We start from the raw sequence: 20,072 nt of genomic DNA, 5'->3' as shown, positions 1-20,072 counted from the left end.
TCGAAACGCCGTAATTTTTTATTAATTTTAGTCCAAATTGTTTGTGTGTGAAAGATACGGGAGAAGGCACTCGAGGATCAATAAGACGGCTTATCACACATGTGTTGAAAGTTATTATTTTTGCAGATGTGCCAGAACTAGCAGTATTACAAGTGAAGACTCTCTCAAGGCCGCTGAGATTCGACATGCATAAGCAATACTTCATGCAGTGCTCAGCGAAATGGTCGGACGAATCTGAACTGAACTGGAACATAATAAAGGCGGTATTCCTTTACACGTGAGTATATTTTTACTGAGACATATATTATATGTGTGTAATAGAGTTTCATTTATAATAAATAAATAAAAAAAATCATTTATTTCCGACTCAAGGTTCATAGATGGTTATTAGATTTATGGTTCTTAATATCGAAATTAGCATCAAAAGAAATGGATCAAAAAATGTTTAAGAGGTTTAAACAATTTCGTAACCGCTAAAAATAATTCTGTACATAATATATTATAATACCTAGTCTGTACATAAATAATTAAACTTTGTCAACCACAAACCGACCGATACGACCTTCAAACTTTCACGAAATGAGCGTACACCAATATTAAGGTCCGGCACCGGACCTCCAATACTTCTGCTGTTTCGGGTGTCTAGGGGCGGCGGTGATTGCTTACCATCGGACGACCTGGCTGCTCGTTTGCCTCCTATCTCGTAAAAAAACTGCATATTTCTATATTAAGAAAAGTTACTCAGTGCGTCAGATGCCCCTGGTCAATGATTTCATCCCTTTTATGGACCATTTATACTTTGACAGGTAGCAAAAAAAAAACTCGTCTCCGTAGTTACATATTTGTAGTACTGATATTTACAGTATTAACTTTTAAAAGAACCATATAGCATAAAACTGATTCACAAAGGTTCATTATTCATGTTAGCTACCTGTACGAATTATCGCACGGAATGCGATGACTGATGATTTTTTTGCATGGCCGTAGTCGAATGGCATTTCTACGAAACAAAACGAAAACGAAACGCCTCGAAAGGTAGTCTGGCTCTGTCGCGCGAATACGCAAGAGCGATAGATATATCTACAAGTGTTTCGTTTCATGAGCGTTTCGTGAGCGTTTTTGCATTCGGCTACGCACACAGTACTCTTATGACCATTTGCATCAACCACAGCTGTGGTTAGGTGTTAGCTAACAGATACATCAACGTCACACAACAGAAGTATATGGAAATTCTCATTAAAAAAATTGCAAACACTAAATTCAGTGACAGGCGGTTTGGTGCAACCGACCGACGGTTTGGTGTCTGACCCGATAAGATGGTACCTACGATAGAAGTGGTAAAATTTTTAATAACAGTTTTAGTTTTAAAAGCCTTGTAGTATAATTTGTGTTTTTGTTTTGTTATATAATATAACTTGCTTCCATATGCTACTGTAATTTTTTATAATTTTTGTTACCTGTCGTGATTGTTTCACCAGGTCTGATCGGAAGGTCAGCGCTAGAAGTCGCCAGCAATATGCTGAGATTAGACCATTTCGTAGCACCTCCTTCTTGTTTATGTCTTCTTATTTGTAATGTTTATTTTGTGTGTGTAAACGAATAAACGCATTTTATTCTATTCTATTCTATGTTATTTTAATACTATATGCAAAAGAATATTGGAGATGAATGTTGATGGATGGAGTAAACCCAAACAACGATGGATGGATTGTGTGAAAGAGAATATGAGAAAGAAAGATGTGAGTGTTGAGATGACGAAATATAGAGGAGAATGGAAGAGGAAGATATGTTGAACCGACCCCAAAAAACGTGGGATAAGGGTAGGAGGAAGAAAAAATGTTATTTTGGTACTAACTTACATATTGTTTCAGGCTTCCATTATTCCTGATGATGATCGCCTACTGCCAAATTGTGAGGGTGCTGTGGCGTTCAGACAACATCCCTGGCCATTCGGAGTCCCACCAGCTATGCACAACGCCTACTGGACAGAATAACTGTAAGTCACTTTTTCTTACGCCGTGGCTTGCGTGGGTGACGGTCGCGCGATGATCGTGCGACGGCGATGCGACGCATACGAAATCAAACCTTATCGATATGGAAGTATGAAATGCGACGGCGACGGTCGCGTTACCGTCGCCCACGCAAGACACGGCGTTAGAGTCAAAACGTAGGACTTTATTACATACTTGTGTTGGGTGTGACTTGAGGTAGATATGAGTTGTTGGAGGCAAGGATTTTTAACGAAATAATATATAAACATAGTAATGTTGTCAAAAAGCGGACCCCAGGTTCCCATGAGCCGTGGCGACGCCGATGTCAAGATAACGGAAGGAGGATGATGATATAAATATATTGAAAACGTCCACGACTTAGGAACAAATATAATAATGTGTTCGTCGCTCAATGAAATACCTTGGATTATTGTACACTGGATTCGAACACACTGCCCTCGGCTTATGATCTCCCCAAACCTATAGAATCAGCTTTCACCGAAACGTATAACGAGCGATTTTGGTCAGTTACGGCCGATTTCGCGTCGTCGATAGGTTTGAGGAAACCCTTAGCGGGCAGGGTGCCACAAGGCTAGACAAATCGTCATTTTACGGTTTCTTAATACGGGTTATATGAATTTCTGTCCCCCAGTACATATACGGTTTTCTGTCCCCCAGGGCTAGCAGCGAAGCGGCGCACAACGCCATCTATCCACGCGAACGCGTCAACAGAGGGACAGTTGCGCTCGCGCCGCAAGGCCGCGAAGATGCTCGTGGCCGTTGTTGTCATGTTTGCTGTTTGCTACTTCCCCGTGCATCTGATTTCAGTCCTTAGGTATGTATTTGATTTTGATTTCAAGTACAGTCAACCAATTGGAATCCTAGTCCACTGTAGAACTATGTCATAGTGACGTTATAAATCAGTTTGCAAGAAATTTCTTACTCCTTGTCATTTTGACATGGTTGTAGAGTGGCCTAGCTTAACTGTACCTACCTTAAGAGATTAAAGCTGCTGACAGGCAGACAGACGGACGGACAGACAGAAGGAGATATCGATCGACAGATAGACGGGCAGTCGGACAGACACACAGATGGACGGACGAGCGGACGGATAGATCTGGTAGGTAGACAGACAGACTGACAAACAGACCGATAGACAGACCGATAGACCGACAGACAAACAGACTTGATCGTGTAAGTTTTTCTTTTCTTATCTCCTAAATAAAGTATGTTTTGTTGTAAGTTATCATGAACGATTAAGAGCGTTATAACATTTCGGCGTCGGGCGAAATTAGGTATTTTACCCGCCGCGCGAGCCCAATATGCCGACCCTTTCTAGCACGTCTTATCACTCGCTCGCACTACAATAATGGACAAAACAATCTTGATCCTTTCTATGGAATTTTGATAACAACCACAATCTACTATCTCGATATAAACTTTTGGTTTCTAATAAACATTATTTTGTACGAAAATACGAGAATATAGCGCGAAATAATATCAATTATGTTATAATTTATTTAAAAAATTAAAGTAATAATTATAAAAGTAGACCCCATCCCAAATATTTGCTTTTGTTATATGATAAGTATTAGAGTAAAGCACAGATGTCATATATACCATAGATCAAGCAAACGTATCTACTTAGCGTGTCAAATGAACTCAGTGAAATCCACTGAGTTGTCCGTCTTTACTCGCAGCTTGCAGCTTTCGGGCGTCAATTTTTGTAAGTTGAAGTCAACCAAAACATAAAAAATGCCTCGTTACGTGATATTCAATTGCAACAACACAAAAATTATGAACAATCAAGAGCCTGAGACATATTTAAAATTACAGGCAAGAATCAACTTCAGTACAAAATTTGACACGCTCGGCCCCTATACAAATATATGAATTTGTTTCTTCTATCTAAATTAAGTTCTGTGGAGTAAAGTATATATTAATATGATGATAAAATAAGACAAATACAATTCTAATTACTTCAAGGTGGTGCTCAGGGTCTGATGATGGAGCCAGATGGTGGTCACCAATACTAATGAACAATATGACTATACAACTTCGTGGTTTACATGTCATTCTAGCATTTTCACTTTCACATTTCAAGTGCATATACCACGAGTATAGGTTTTCGGGTGTGCTGATTTAAAAATTAATGACCGATTTGGAATCTGACATTGCTGACTGTCACTTTGACACAAAAGTCGTCATGGGTGTCGTAAAATAGGTTTTAGGGGTGCTGATTCCAAAATTAATGACCAATGTGGAATCTGACATTGCTGACTGTCACTTTGACGCAAAAGTCGTCATGGGTGTCGTCAAATAGGTTTGCGGGGGTGCTGATTCCAAAATTAATGAACAATGTGGAATCTGACACTGCTGACTGTCACTTTGACACAAAAGTCGTCATGGGTGTCGTAAAATTGGTTTTAGGGGGTGCTGATTCCAAAATTAATGACCAATGTGGAATCTAACATTGCTGACTGCCACTTTGACACAAAAGTCATCATGGGTGTCGTAAAATAGGTTTTAGGGGGTGCTGATTCCAAAAATAATGACCAATGTGGAATCTAACATTGCTGACTGTCACTTTGACACAAAAGTCGTCATGGGTGTCGTCAAATAGGTTTCCGGAGGTGCTGATTTGAAAATTAATGACCGATTTGGAATCTTGACATTGCTGACTGTCACTTTGACACAAAAGTCGTCATGGGTGTCGTCAAAAAGGTTTCCGGGGGTGCTGATTCCAAAATTAACGACTATTTTGGAATCTCACAGTGCTAATTGTCATTTTGACACAAAAGGAATCATGGGTGTAGTCAAATAGTTTTTAGGGGGTACTGATTCCAAAATTAATGAAATGATTTAAAAAGTAATGACCGATTTGGAACCTGACATTGCACAGTACCCCTGGAAACCTATTTGATGACACCCATAACGACTTTTATGTCAAAGTGACAGTCAGCAATGTCAGATTCCAAATTGATCATTAATATTGAGATCAGTATCCATGAAAACCTATTTGAAGACACCCATGATCACTTTTGTGTCAAAGTGACAGTCAACAGTGTCAGATTCCAAATTGGTCATTAGTTTTCAAACACCTCCGGATACCTATTTGACGACACCCATGACGACTTTTGTGTCAAAGTGACAGTCAGCAATGTCAGATTCCAAATTGGCCACTAATTTTGGAATCAGCACCCCTAAAACCTATTTTACGACACCCATGACGACTTTTGTGTCAAAGTGACAGTCAGCAATGTCAGATTGAACATTGGTCATTAATTTTGGAATCAGCACCCCCTAAAACCTATTTTACGACACCCATGACGACTTTTGTGTCAGAGTAACAGTCAGCAATGTCAGATTGAACATTGGTCATTAATTTTGGAATCAGCACCCCCTAAAACCTATTTTATGACACCCATGACGACTTTTGTGTCAAAGTGACAGTCAGCAATGTCAGATTCCACATTGGTCATTAATTTTGGAATGAGCACCCCCTAAAACCTATTTTACGACACCCATGACGACTTTTGTGTCAAAGTGACAGTCAGCAATGTCAGATTCCAAATTGGTCATTAATTTTGGAATCAGCACCCCCTAAAACCTATTTTACGACACCCATGACGACTTTTGTGTCAAAGTGACAGTCAGCAATGTCAGATTCCAAATTGGTCATTAATTTTGGAATCAGCACCCCCTAAAACCTATTTTACGACACCCATGACGACTTTTGTGTCAAAGTGACAGTCAGCAATGTCAGATTGAACATTGGTCATTAATTTTGGAATCAGCACCCCCTAAAACCTATTTTACGACACCCATGACGACTTTTGTGTCAGAGTGACAGTCAGCAATGTCAGATTGAACATTGGTCATTAATTTTGGAATCAGCACCCCCTAAAACCTATTTTATGACACCCATGACGACTTTTGTTTCAAAGTGACAGTCAGCAATGTCAGATTCCACATTGGTCATTAATTTTGGAATCAGCACCCCCTAAAACCTATTTTACGACACCCATGACGACTTTTGTGTCAAAGTGACAGTCAGCAATGTCAGATTCCAAATTGGTCATTAATTTTGGAATCAGCACCCCCTAAAACCTATTTTACGACACCCATGACGACTTTTGTGTCAGAGTGACAGTCAGCAATGTCAGATTCCAAATTGGTCATTCATTTTGTAATCAGCACCCCCTAAAACCTATTTTACGACACCCATGACGACTTTTGTGTCAGAGTGACAATCAGCAATGTCAGATTGAACATTGGTCATTAATTTTGGAATCAGCACCCCCTAAAACCTATTTTACGACACCCATGACGACTTTTGTGTCAAAGTGACAGTCAGCAATGTCAGATTCCACATTGGTCATTAATTTTGGAATCAGCACCCCCTAAAACCTATTTTACAACACCCATGATGACTTTTGTATCAAAGTGATAGTCAGCAATCTGAGGTACTACATATTCGTAATCTGAAAGTAATCAAGTCAATAATTTCAGTTATTTTGAATCGACTATGATTCCGAATTATTGGTAATAGTAATGATTGTATAGATGATTAGTGATTCCTTTACATGTAATGGTAATTTACCGTTTCACTTGATTACATTACAAGTAATCTGACACCCAGTAGTGTCAGATTACAAAGTAAAATCAAGTAATCGTGTAATCCGGAATCGATTACGATTTCCCCATCTCTGGGTTTAGTTATATGGTTCATTGGTACTGGTGACCACCATCTGGCTCCATCATCAGACCCTGAGTACCACCTCTTGTCAAAGGTCTTGTTGAGACGAACCCAACGAGCCTAAACACGAAGTCGTTTACTTACATGGTTCACTGGTACTGGTGACCACCTTCTGGCTCCATCATCAGATCCCGAGTACCATCTTGATGTGTCTTATCATCTTGACCGTATTGTAATTTTCACATTTTTATCATCACAATGTTGTAATACTTTAACATTCAAACATAATAAAGTATTACAAAAGCAAATATTTACGGATCTAGGATCAAATTCGTTGGTCGCTGTTTACACACACACAATGCGAGGATAGCCCGTGTATAAACAAGGCGTCCGACCCACACAACGATAAATATTCTCGACGTTTGCGATGAAAACTCGGAGACCAAAGCGACATACGTCTTACCTCCTCGAGCTCCGGCGCGGCACTGAAATCGCAGGCGTCCGTCGCCGGTAAAATAGCGACAGGAAGGCTAGTTTTCAAAAATGTGGCAAAAAATTATGATAAAATATTATAACGACAAATGGATAACAGCAGTTTAAGCACATTGTGCAGATTATTTAAATATACTAAAATAACTTCGATAACATGTAGATTTTCGGAGAAATGATCACTTGTTTCGATGTATTTTCAAGACAAAATTGAGTTCGTTTTACTTTCAATTTCTCAATTTCAAAGGATTAAATGATAAATATTGTTTAATGGGCCTAAAGTACAAGATATTAGGAATTTAAATTTACCGCATTTATGAGAGTGAGCTTATCAAATTGTACATAATAAGAGCTCCGAAATCTGTGCTTCGCGCGGTTTTTCCTAAACGAGCATCAGAAAAAAAATCATTACTAATTGAAAACGCTTTTTCATCCATAAATATGTTTTTTAATGAACCGACAGTTAATTAGATTTTCTAACTGAAACAAGTACTTTAACTGTCTTTTAGTATGAGTAAAGTGTTCAATTTTGCCGATAAATATTGTACATTTTACAATATATCGCCTTTTTTTGTCATAGCGCTCTTAATTGGATATTTTTAAAAACAAAAATTATTTAAACATTACTTTGCAGGAACTTTCTTTAAAACTTATCTAAACAAAATTACTTAAACCCGTTAATGAGTTAGTGCTTAAATCTTTTCAACAAACGAGATGTATCTTTTCTCTATTCACCCAAGTAAATTGCTATCCAAAGCGTCTGGTAAAAGCTAAACTACTTTACAAAAATTTAATTAATATCTGAAAATCATAACGTTTTAAATTTCTTGACGAAGCTTGACGTTTTAATTATGCGGACTGCCGGAAAACTTGTTGAAAGAAAATTATTCACCGTGTTTGTTTTTGTTTTCCGTTAAATTCGACACATAGCTAGGTTCATTATCAGGAACCACCATGTAAATCACTTTTAATAGTTAAATTTGCAAACAAAAAAATTTCATCATTTCCATACATAATAAATGAATTTATTAGTGTGAGAGACCCTTAAGAATAACATTCAAGTTAGTGTCAAGTGATTGACGGCACATGTCAAAACAAATAACATTAGGAATTGGTAAAGGCTGTCACACACGTGTTCAGTAACTCGATAACCGTAAGAGTTAAGACGCTAAGTTTCTTAGAGAAATTAATTGTATTTGATATGAAGAACCTTAAAGTTAACGGAATTCAATAAAAACAGGGTGTATAGATATAAAAACGACGGGGTGTATAAGTTTGAATTGTCTGTCTGTCTGTTTGTTTGTCTCTATGTCTGTGTGTGTGTCTGTCTGTGGCATCGTAGCTCGCCCGAACGGATGAACCGATTTAGATTTCTTGTTTAGTTTGAAAGCTGAATTAGTCGGGAGTGTTCTTATTATCTCCACGGACGGACAAACAAACAGACGCACACACTTTCCCATTCATAATATTAGTATGGAAGTATGGATCTAATTAGTAAGGATCGTTTCCACGAAGTAACAAATTGTGTAATTTATTTTCGTTTTCGTAAAAAAATATGGCCACGCGAAATTTTGAGATTTATTACCAAAGTAGACCCCAGGCTTTGATGAACTATAATCCTGAGATAGCGCTGGAACGTAGGAGGTAGAAAATCCAATTTTGTAAATTATCAACTAAAATGAAGAAGCACGAGAATTTAAAAAAATATCAAGAGCCAAAATTATTTTTAGCCTATACACTTGTCTTTTTAATTTAAGTACTTGGGTACTAAGAAAATTATATTTTATTATATTATGGGACGATCTTACACAGATTGACTGAGTCCCACGGTAAGCTCAAGAAAAATTAGGTATTAGGTTCAAATTGCGGTGTGGGTGACAGTTTGCTTGTCACAGCAATAATATCGTTTCACGATACCGTTTTCATTCAACGCCTTAATCGCTAACACGCCACCGAAAAGCAGTTTCAAGTGCTCTATCTACTCCTTTTGGGAAACCAGGCGTGAAGTTGTCAAATGGCAACCCTAAATCGTTTTGTTTATTTAGTTTTGCACCATTTTCCCTCTTAAGGGCCGTTTTAAGAATTTCACCACCCCCTTTTTTCCCGTGGGTGTCGTAGAAGTCGACTGTGGGATATGGGTAATTGTGGCGTAGGCGAGAGGCTGGCGACCTGTCTCTGCAATGTCACAATTTCGTTTTCCTTCAACCATTTGTTTGCAAAGATTGGCAGTAAAACCGAATAACTACATGGGCCTTTATAGGACATATTTTTGTACATACACATTGGTCAATGACGATCAAATATGTATAAGAAAGAGGCGCGTTCCTCCACACAGTCTAAGCTCGTGTAGGTGAACGCGTACTATACTTGTATGAGTGAGATATGACTAGTCGACTGACAGTAACTGTGAGGTAACCTAGAGCGGGTGGGCGGCACTTTCAGCGGGGAGCGGGAGTGGCCATACTGTACGATAGCACTATGTATTTTTCCCCTCACTAGCTCGGAAACACGTGTTTTGTCCTTTAATACCAATGGGTGAAAACGCATTTTATCCACTTGTGGGTAAAGTAATTTGACCTTGAATAAAGTCAAATTAACTGCTTTAAAAGTGATAAAAGTAGGTGAATCTAGTAATAAAGATGATTTAATTACCACCTGTGGAACTACTGGAAGCAGTGATAAACGCATTTTTAACCGACTTCAAAAAAGGAGGAGGTTCTCAATTCGACTGAATGTTTTTTTTTTTTTTTGTATGTATGTTACTCGATATCTCCGAGAATTGTGGACCGATTTTCAAAAATTTTTTTTTGATCGTACGGGTATAACCCCGAGATGGTCCCATTGGCACCAAGTCGGGGTCTGATGATGGGATCCTGGAGAAATCGAGGGAACTCTTCAAATGTTATAGGCACATGTAATGTTTTTAGTGTATTTTTCAAAGGTACACCAGTATTTACGCCTGATGGTAATAATTTTATGTGGCTGAGCTGATGATGGAAGGTCAACTCCTCAATGGTTAGGAGTTAAAGGATAATTATTTCACTAGTGTGCATATGTTCGGACTGATACATATAATATCAATAGGAACCACTAAAAATCAACAAATAAATAAACTTTTTAACAAAAAATAAAACCGCCTTCAAAAATAAGCGCGTTACAAAACACGGAGAAACTAAAAAGCAAAAAATAATAAATCGGTACCAGCCTGCGTATGGTTGGGTGGGGCAAACAGGCAATAGCAAGGCGACGAACAGGTCTGGTACCGACCACAAAAATAATTGATTTGTTTATAATTTGGATGTTTAGATTATTATTGCAATACGATAAGAAATCTGAATTCAAAGGTTTATTATTTTTTGCTTTTTAGTTTCTCCGTGTTTTGTAACGCGCTTATTTTTGAAGGCGGTTTTATTTTTTTTGCGTTGTAGTTTCCTCGCTATAGTGAGGGGAAAAGTTTTGTGTTACACTCGGGTCTTCTCGTGTGTTAAAATACAACTTTGCCCCCTTGTATAACAAATAACTATTTATTATACTGTGGTATAGAATGCTGTTTTCGTCCACAGAGTGGCGTTCAACGTGCAACAGAGTGACGTCATCACGTGCATAGCGCTCATCTCACACGTCATGTGCTATGCCAACTCGGCGGTCAACCCCCTCATATACAACTTCATGAGTGGTAAGTAGTGACAACATAATATTTAGGAACCTAAGACTAAACTTAAATTTAGCTCTAAAATAGGCCCTTGAGACAATTGTTACAAGAACGCTGGCGACGTTTCCTCGCTTTATCGCAATGCTGATACGTTGTGTAAGGAATTCGCCAGCTCTTTGGTCACCAGTTCCCTATTTCAAATGCTTCGCGATATCTGTGAAAAACTTGTTCGGGCTGGGACCCCATCATGGACCTTGAGTCTCAACGCCAGCTGAGCAGCATAATAAACAACATGAATTAAAAATTCTAATATTCAAGTCATTCTAAATTTTTTTTTTTGCCAATAACTATAACAGTTTGAAACCACATATGCCATATATAATTTTGTATATAAAAATTGTATCAGAGTTCTTATATAATTAAATTAAAAATTTGAAAAGAAACATACCGATATTATGTAGGTAGTAGATATATTCGTAAAACTAGCATAGTCAAATCCCGAAGGTAGCTAGAGTCGCTTAATTATTATTCAGTATTCTCCCATCACGGAACAATGGTGTTCCGGACCTTTGGGAGGCGTGCGCGGGGCCGAAGCCACCGCGTAGAGGCCCTTTCGACACTTTAATGAAATGTTAGGGGTGCACCGAGGGGATGTTGCCCTTGCCCGTATCATGGGACACACGCAGAGGCAACACCCGCCAAGGTGTAAGGACTATTTGAGAGTTAATGGAATCTAAAATGAACTGGTCTATTTTGATGAAAGTAATGGACTAAATACTGGGCTATGGATAAAAAACCGGACGCCTGCCTAATAAAACGGTATCCAATTTTCGTCCAGTCATTATTTTGTTCGTTTTGGTGTGGTGAAAAATTTTGTGTTGCACTCGGCGGCAAAGTTTGTTTAACCTTCGTCTAATCAAAAATTAGAAAAGAAGCTAGCATAGTCAAATCCCGAAGGTAGCTAGAGTCAATCAAAATACTTTTTCACCACACCAACTGTTGAAGACTTACTTTGCTATTCGAAAACAGGTAGAAAAATTGCATTTTATCCACAAGACTTGTGTGCAAAGTAATTTCATACAAATTGTAACTTGATATCTTGAGCTGGCTGGTAGAATTCACCTATAAATAATGATATTGAATAAATTGATATATTTGATTTAATTCGATGTCTTATTGTCATTATTTTGTTCGTTTTGGTGTTGTGAAAAATGTTGTGTTTCACTCGGCGGCAAAGTTTGTTTAACCTTCGTGCCTTGAAACCCTCGCATCGCTCAAGACTATTTCGCTAGCTTGGGTATCAATACTGGCACGTGCGGTTAAACAAAAACTTAGCCCCTTGTGAAACAAATAACTAAATTATATAACTGATACATTTCATACATTACACAAATAGAAAGTCGCGCATTTATTCATACAGATACTATAGAAATGAATCATGCGACCGACCAAGCTCAGTAATCTTTTTCCACGTTTCTTTTATGCGTTCTTTTCAAATGTAAATCAAACTATTTGAAGGGGTGACTTTATCTGTGAATTTCTGACCCGGAACGAAAATTTAATTTATTAAAATATAGGCTCGGGATAGTCGGGATTGAACTAGTAAGGTTCATTGTTAGGCCGTTAAATATAATAAGTATGCTGGATTTGAGCTAAAATTGTATTCAATAACATAGTAATCTTTAGAAAACATCATCATCCTCCTTGCGTTATCCCAGTATTTGCCACGGCTCATGGGAGCCTGGGATCCGCTTTGACAACTAATCCCAAGATTTGGTTTAGGCACTAGTTTTAAAAAAGCGACTGCCATCGGACCTTCCAACCCAAAGGGTAACTAGGCCTTATTAGAATTAGTCCGGTTTCCTCACGATGTTTTCCTTCACCGAAAAGCGATTGGCAAATATCAGATGACATTTCGTACAAGTACCGAAAAACTTATTGGTAAGCCAGCCGGGGTTCAAACCCACGACCTCCGGATCTAAAGTTACACGCTCTTACCGCTAGGCCACCAGTAATTAGAAAACATTATGGAAAAATGTATTTATAATAATTATTGATAAACCTCAGTCTTATCTTTCCAATGGACAAAAAAGAAGGTGGAAGGTTTTCAATGGACTTTCACAAAATGTGTCACCGAAAAGAAAAGAGATATTTCGTACATTTTTAACTCTTTGAGTTCACTAGTTCACTACTAGGCTTAGCACACGACTCTGATGTAGCCTTTAACGTCAGTGCGTCCTTCTCGCACTTAGAAAAACTGCGCCAACGCGAAAGGTCACAAGGTGGTTCGCTAGTTTATATTTCAGTATCTCAACAGGCCCTGTCGCCGAATGGCATTTCTACGACGCGAAACGAAAACGAAACGCCGCGAAAGGTAGTCTGGTTCTGTCACACCAATACGCAAGAGCGACAGAGATAGATAGCTACGAAAGAGATATTATCGTGAGCGTGTCGTGAGCATTTTCGGCTACACACACTGGTCCTTTTGTATTCGTTCCAATTTAAGCGAATCTATATTAAGTAGTGTACAAGTTACACAGCAAAAAGAAGTGTACAAGTACAAGCTCTAAGGGTTCGGGTTGCCGACGACTCAAAGGACAATTATAATAGACGAAACAAATTAGTTCCGTAGGTCCTATGGGACTGGGCCGGCCACGTCTATCGCATGCATCCGGATAGGTGGGCTAACATAGCCACCAAGTGGATTCCGACGAAGAAGCGTGGGCCGGGCAGGCCCAGGCAAAGATGGCGAAACGATCTTGACGGCTTTCTGAAGAACTGGTCGGAGGAAACAGAGAACAGGGAGTCATGGAGAGCCTGGGGAGAGGCCTTTGCCCAGCAGTGGGACACTCAAATAGGCTAACAAAAAAAAAGGTCCTCCAGTCGTCAGCAGACTGCACCCTACTTGATGAGCTCTTGCAGTCATACTCACTGGCAGGACTGGAACACAACGCTACTAGTAGGGCCTAGCGCTATTTGGCTGCGGTCTTCTCTAAGGCGGAAGTACTTCCCCAGTTAAGCCTAACTGCAGCCCTGCAGCCTAGCAGAGCCCTGCTCAAATAGATTCGAGCGAGATGATATTATTATCCGCTGTGCTGTGCCCTACCACAGAAAGCGGAATATCATTCGCTTTTTACAAGTTTTAATTTGCCATAGTTAGAGCTTAAAATCTTGGAAGACGATTTTCTTGGAACTACCAAATTTTTTAATTGGCAGCCTTTTTGATTAGCAATGTGACAAGCTGTCAATATCTAATCTTAGGCAATCAATCCATTCAAGAGTATGATTCGCTTGTAATAACCATTATACTTTGACCTTTGTGCTGACAATTAGTATTGAATATAAGAGGTCAAGTATAAAACTTCAGATTATCATCTTCTTAATTGGAAATGACTTGAGTGGCCAATCCGTACATAAAAGGGGCTTGTTAAGTGTACGAAAAGTTTATCCATCTGAATCTTTTCGGGCTTAGTTAATTGGGTACAGAATACCTCCCTCGCCGACGTCACAACCGCCTACGTAGCTCTAAAGGTGCTGTTACACAGGAAAATTAAGACGGCCACAGCAAAAACGAGTAAGCAATGAGCCATCATCATCAGCGGTAAAACGAACAAGTGTAAATAAAGTGAGAGCGAGCAATTTATAGTAGGTCGGCGTCCAGTGGCGGATTTGCAGTCCTAGCCGCTCTAGGCCCCAGGCCATGTGCCGCCCCTTTCTCAACACCCATAATTATAAACTAGATGCGTACACGTTGCGTTGCGATTTGCGAATGTCGTTTCCAAATTGGCAGTGATCGGGGATTTGGATGCTACACTGCGGGATGTCAAGTAGAAACAGTGATATGGATACGTCGTCTGGCCCGTGGTAATTTTTTTTAATGTCATAAGTAGTAGACAAATGATCAGTCAGATCGCTTGATAGTAAGCAACCACCATCGCCCATGAACAATGAGGTTACAAGTAAACTGTGAATTAAACTGCTCGAAAAATAAACGCTAACCCGTGTAGGTATTATATTTATAAAATAAACGATATTAAGAGGGCTTTCACGTGAAAAATTGTGAAATCGTAACCGAACGCTTAATCATACCGTGTGTGGTATCAAATTATAGGGCTTTGCGAGTAGTTTACAAATATATGACATATTATGGGACTTTTTCAAATTAGTCTGACAAAATATGAGAAAATGTCCAGAAGTGGTAATAATTGTGACGGTGAAGACTCGTTTTCAAAAAAAATAGCCAAAATTAGATAATAGAAATTTATAATCGCTAAGGCGTAAGAGCAATTTAAGTAAACGTTGCAGATTATTTTAGTACGAAAATAACTTCGATGTGATGTAGATTTTCAAAGAAATTGTCAGTTAATTTTAGGTAATTTGCCTCGTTTACTCTTTTTCAAAATCTTATAATAAAAATGTAGTCTGAGATGATTCTAGTACAGGATATACGTATTATAAATTTACCAGTTTCAGTATTACGAATTGTCCACATTTTACAAATAAGATCGACTAATTCAGCGCTATACGCGGGTTTTCCTAAACGTGCATCAGAGAAAAAATCATAATTAATTTAGTGAGCTAATTTTCAAAAATCCAGTCTGATAAGAATCAAGATAATAAGATGCTCCAATTGAAACTTGAACTAAATACCTATATCAATTAGATAACGGAAAGTGTAACATTTCACCGACTAAAACTATCAATTTTACATTATTTTGACGTTTTTCTTGAAAGCACCCTTAAATAAGCAAGTGTAGGTTATGATATTGATAATTAAGTAATTTTTATATAAATTACATATTTTATTGTAAGTGAGGCCTTAGATACTAAACTAATTTAATAAACAAAATGAATTCAGAAGTAATAACTCTGCATTATTCAGCAGTAAGTAATTGATGATTGGATGTCGCATTTAAAACATTAACCCGTAATAGCAATATACTGACAATTAACTTATAAAGGCGATATTGTTATAAAAACCTGTCCTTTATCTAACCACATTAAGCCTGGAATCCCGCGGCAGATTCATACTAACATAATGATTGCTGTCATTCACCCCTTATGCCATTCAAATCCCCAATCACTGCAAATAAGTTAAAACACTTAATCCGCTCACTGTAATTACTTTACGCACACTGCTGACAAAACAATCGCAAATCGCAGACACACGCGTAATAGATAACAATAGGTAGGTACAGTCAACCAATTGGAACCCTAGGCCACTCTACAACCATGTCAAAATGACAAGCAGTAAGAGATTTCTTACAATCTGATTTATAACGTCGCTGTGACATAGTTCTACAGTGGCCTAGGGTTCCAATTGGTTGACTGTACCATCCTATATATTTAACTAAAACTACTTAACTTTTATATGTCGGAGCCGGTAGCTCTACGACATCAAGGGGCAGGCACCAGCTCCATGGTGGGCGGAAACGGTGGGCATATCACGCACACAAGTCCAACAAAAAATGTTTATGCAACTGGTAACGAATATTACTAATATCAAAACAACCCATACAACCATTTCAGTCGCAAAATCTTCAAATCAGTAACTAACTGTCAAATGTGACATAACGCGTGGTAACGTCGTGCAAACAATGCGACCGTATTGATACAATAACAAAATGTAGTCGTCGTGTGCACTCGTTACGGTAACAAAATGTGTACGAATTTGTGGCTGTCAATGTCACTGTCAGAATGACTTTTAACGACACTTTATTAGTCGACGTTTGCACACATAACGGTAACAACATGTGGACGAATTTGTGGCTGTCATTGTCACTGTCAGAACGGTTTCTGACAGTGACATTGACAGAATTTGTACACACATGTGTAGGTCTGATTACCGAACTGCTCCTAAACCACTGTATCCGCAAATGACAATCTGAAATACGAAGGTTTCTCAAACTGTCTTGTGAAGTTGTGGACTGGTTGCTTTGAATCATTTAAATATGAGCGAATTAAATAATAATAAACGACGACGACCATTTAAGCACTCTTCGACATTTTATAGAAATGTGGGAAAGTTAAGAAAAGTGCAGAATGATAATACAAATAGATAAGCACTTTATAGTTACTTAATGTATTAAATATATAATTTTTAATTCTTATTGATAAAAATGAAGTGTAGTGTTGCTTTACACAATAAAAGTAGGAATCAAATGAAATAGAGTATTTACTGTGATATTAATAGAATTTCTGTTGCGCAATGATAGTTTTCTTTCAGTACAGATGCTGCTTTTTCTAACGCAGTAGTGCGAGCAAATCAAGCAATGATTCATTTCTTGTCTGGTCGAAAATCTTAGCTTAGATTTAGGTACTAAAAATCGTCGTACGATACACGTGCGAAAAGGACATTCACAACTCGTGTCGAAGTAAAACACTCCCTTCGTTCGTGTATTAATTTATCGCTACTCGTATCGATTTTCCTCTTTTCCGCACTCGTATCTACAAGTATTTTGTTTGGGTTACAAAAAAAAACACATTATTTACTCTACTACGTTTTATTTATGTCTCTTTAACATTACAAATTTGTAGACACTTATCTATACAAAAATCTTGACTTAAGAAGTACAGATCGCTGAAATTAATGTTGATAGTAATATTAACGATGACTACTTCAACAAGTGTCAATTGTGAAATGCCGCAAAATACTAGTTGCTCTATAGAAGACCATAATAATATGATCCCCGATCCTTTACAACCCAGCAGCTCGATACGCACGTTACAATTTTTTTTTAATCTTCTTTAGTGAGGGCAACTGAGTACGACGGCATATTTAATTGTTTATAAAGTTTGAGGATACCTGGAAAAAATTATACATGAAGCCATTTTGAAAATATAATAAATATTCACTGCTTTCGGTCACGCGTGTACGCTGCGACCATTTTGCGACCGTTTGTCGACCGTTTGGTGACCGTTTGGCGACTGTTTTTTACATGGAATATTACCGTCTTAATCCATATTTTAACAACTTTATTGGTTTTCTAGGCATTATTTTTATTATTTCAGTATAGTATATGCACCGGAGCACTAAAACTTCACCAATCAATATACATAACACGCAAACACCGAGTAGTCAATAATATTATTACTGGTTAAACTGAGGTAAATTGATGGCGCGTTGATAAATTTAGACTTATTTTATGAAATCACTCGAGCAATTTAATTGGCCATGGTAATTAGCCCACATTATATTACAAATGCAAACAATATTTTATCTTTAACACATTCTTACGCCATTACATTTTAATGTCAAATGATTTTATTTCTTTTTTACTTTGACGTCTCTGACAGTCGCCATTTGAAAAGAATGAAATGAACGAATGCACACTTCTGTCACTTCTGTGACCATTTGTGCCTGTTACCAATCGTCCCCATTTGGGTCGCCGCGACTAAACGTCGACCGTACTGCGACTAAGCATTGAGACCCGAAGACCTGTGTGTACACAAAATAGGAGGATTTGCGTAGGAACGGCGACCGATTATGGTTATATGGGAAACACAATCACTTAAGTTCCAAAACACAAAAAAATCACACCAACTCAAAGCTTTAGCATCACTAAGTTATCAGAACCGGAAACGAATCCGTGGGACAAGTGGTACACTACTAGGTACTTAAAGCGCACACGTAATCTCACGGCACGGTTATGGGATAGCGCGCGGTCGCGTGTCTCTATTCATCCATGTCCCAAATCTTAATGCCCTCTCGGCACCTTAAGGAATGCTTACAACAAATAATTAATTTCATTACAGTACCACATCGGACCCACGGCTACATTCGGCGGTGTTTACAATATCCGCCCCGTCTCAAAGTACAAAGACATCACTGTGACAATTTCGCTAATGCTGTTAACGTAAACATTGGATCAGGAATGTAGGCCGCCTCCACGGGCCTCAGACACTATAAGGTTACAGGTGCCTTGTGCCGACATATTATATGTATGATGTACGAATTAAATATTTATACTTTGATACGCAAAAATGGATACGATATTTACGCGAGCCTATTTAATATTAAGATACTTTGCATTCGAGTTCTTTGTTGTTAATCTTGTTATCTTCAGTGATTTTTATTTTTCACGATTTGCCGCCCTTAAAATCTGGCCGTCCTAGGCCCGGGCCTACTGGGCCTTATGGCAAATCCGCCACTGTCGGCGTCGAAATATTAACCAAGCGCGGATTCAGCTTCGTTACCAGCCAACTTAGACTTCAGGCGGGGGGGGGGGGGGGGGGGGTCCATGACGCCTTAATATCCGCGCATGATATTAAGAGGATCATCATCATCCTCCTTACGTTATCCCGGCATTTTCCACGGCTCATGGGAGCCTGGGGTCCGCTTTGACAACTAATCCCAAGATTTGGCGTAGCCACTGGGTTTACGAAAGCGATATTAAGAGGATACGGTAGTGAAAATGATAAAATGGAAATGAGCCCCCTTTCAACTTGGGAATTTTAGTTAAAAATACAAGTGTTATTAACTAGATTTATCGAAAAAAAATTGTCCATTAAAAACAACTCAGTCAAAAGATATTGCAAAAAAAATCTTTAAAATCAAAGTTCCGCACTCGACTCTTTCCTCCTTCAAAACTTAATCAATCGGAACGAATTTTGAGAATCTGAATAACAATGAAATAATTTGGTTACCTATCAAAAAGTCGAAAATTGTAATGTCGAATATTAATAGCCCGAAAACGCTTCCCATTTTATTAATTGCCCTAAGTTTTGTTTCCCCGAAAGTACTTTTCCCCTATTATTATTTTCCCCATTCTTATTTCGCTGTAATTTTGTTTCGCTTATGATTCGAATCAACACTTATTAAAATGCCTAAGAATCATTTGACAACTACTTTTTGTCGCGTAAAGTTTTTAATCCGAAATATTATTTAGCCGCTATATCAAAACTTCGAAATTCGAATTAACACTTGTTAAAATTCCTAAGTATCATTTGACAGCTATTTTGTATGGAGTATAGTTTTATAATTCGAAATATTATTAAGCCGCTATATCAAAAGTTCAGTAAATCCTTAATTTTCTAACAAAAGTTTGTTGCCGACCCTCACGGTCGCAGTTCTTACTTGACTTAAGAATCCTTGCCATAAGGGTTTATGGCAAAGGTTTGTTTCTGTATGATCGCAGTTCTAACCTAACCTAACCCACTTTTCTAGCACAAGTTTGTTTCTGTATGGTCGCAGTTCTAACCTAACCTAACCCACTTTTCTAGCACAAGTTTGTTTCTGTAT

At 38.2% G+C, this 20,072-nt stretch overlaps 1 protein-coding gene across 1 annotated transcript in view; it reads left to right on the top strand.

Annotated features, from left to right (window-relative positions):
* LOC125242105 (orexin/Hypocretin receptor type 1-like) overlaps nucleotides 1–20,072 on the top strand; it is a 59,505-nt gene that overhangs the window by 22,550 nt on the left and 16,883 nt on the right. Inside the window, exons 3-6 of the mRNA XM_048150816.1 lie at nucleotides 127–277; nucleotides 1,872–1,996; nucleotides 2,670–2,826; nucleotides 10,743–10,855. Coding sequence (XP_048006773.1) covers nucleotides 127–277; nucleotides 1,872–1,996; nucleotides 2,670–2,826; nucleotides 10,743–10,855 — 546 coding nt within the window. The remainder of the gene's footprint in view (nucleotides 1–126; nucleotides 278–1,871; nucleotides 1,997–2,669; nucleotides 2,827–10,742; nucleotides 10,856–20,072) is intronic.

The sequence above is a fragment of the Leguminivora glycinivorella genome, unplaced genomic scaffold, assembly GCF_023078275.1.
Source record: "Leguminivora glycinivorella isolate SPB_JAAS2020 unplaced genomic scaffold, LegGlyc_1.1 Scaffold6, whole genome shotgun sequence".
Taxonomy (NCBI): Eukaryota; Metazoa; Arthropoda; class Insecta; order Lepidoptera; family Tortricidae; genus Leguminivora; species Leguminivora glycinivorella.
Note: the sequence above shows the minus strand (reverse complement) of the source record. Positions and strands in the feature narration are given on the sequence as shown.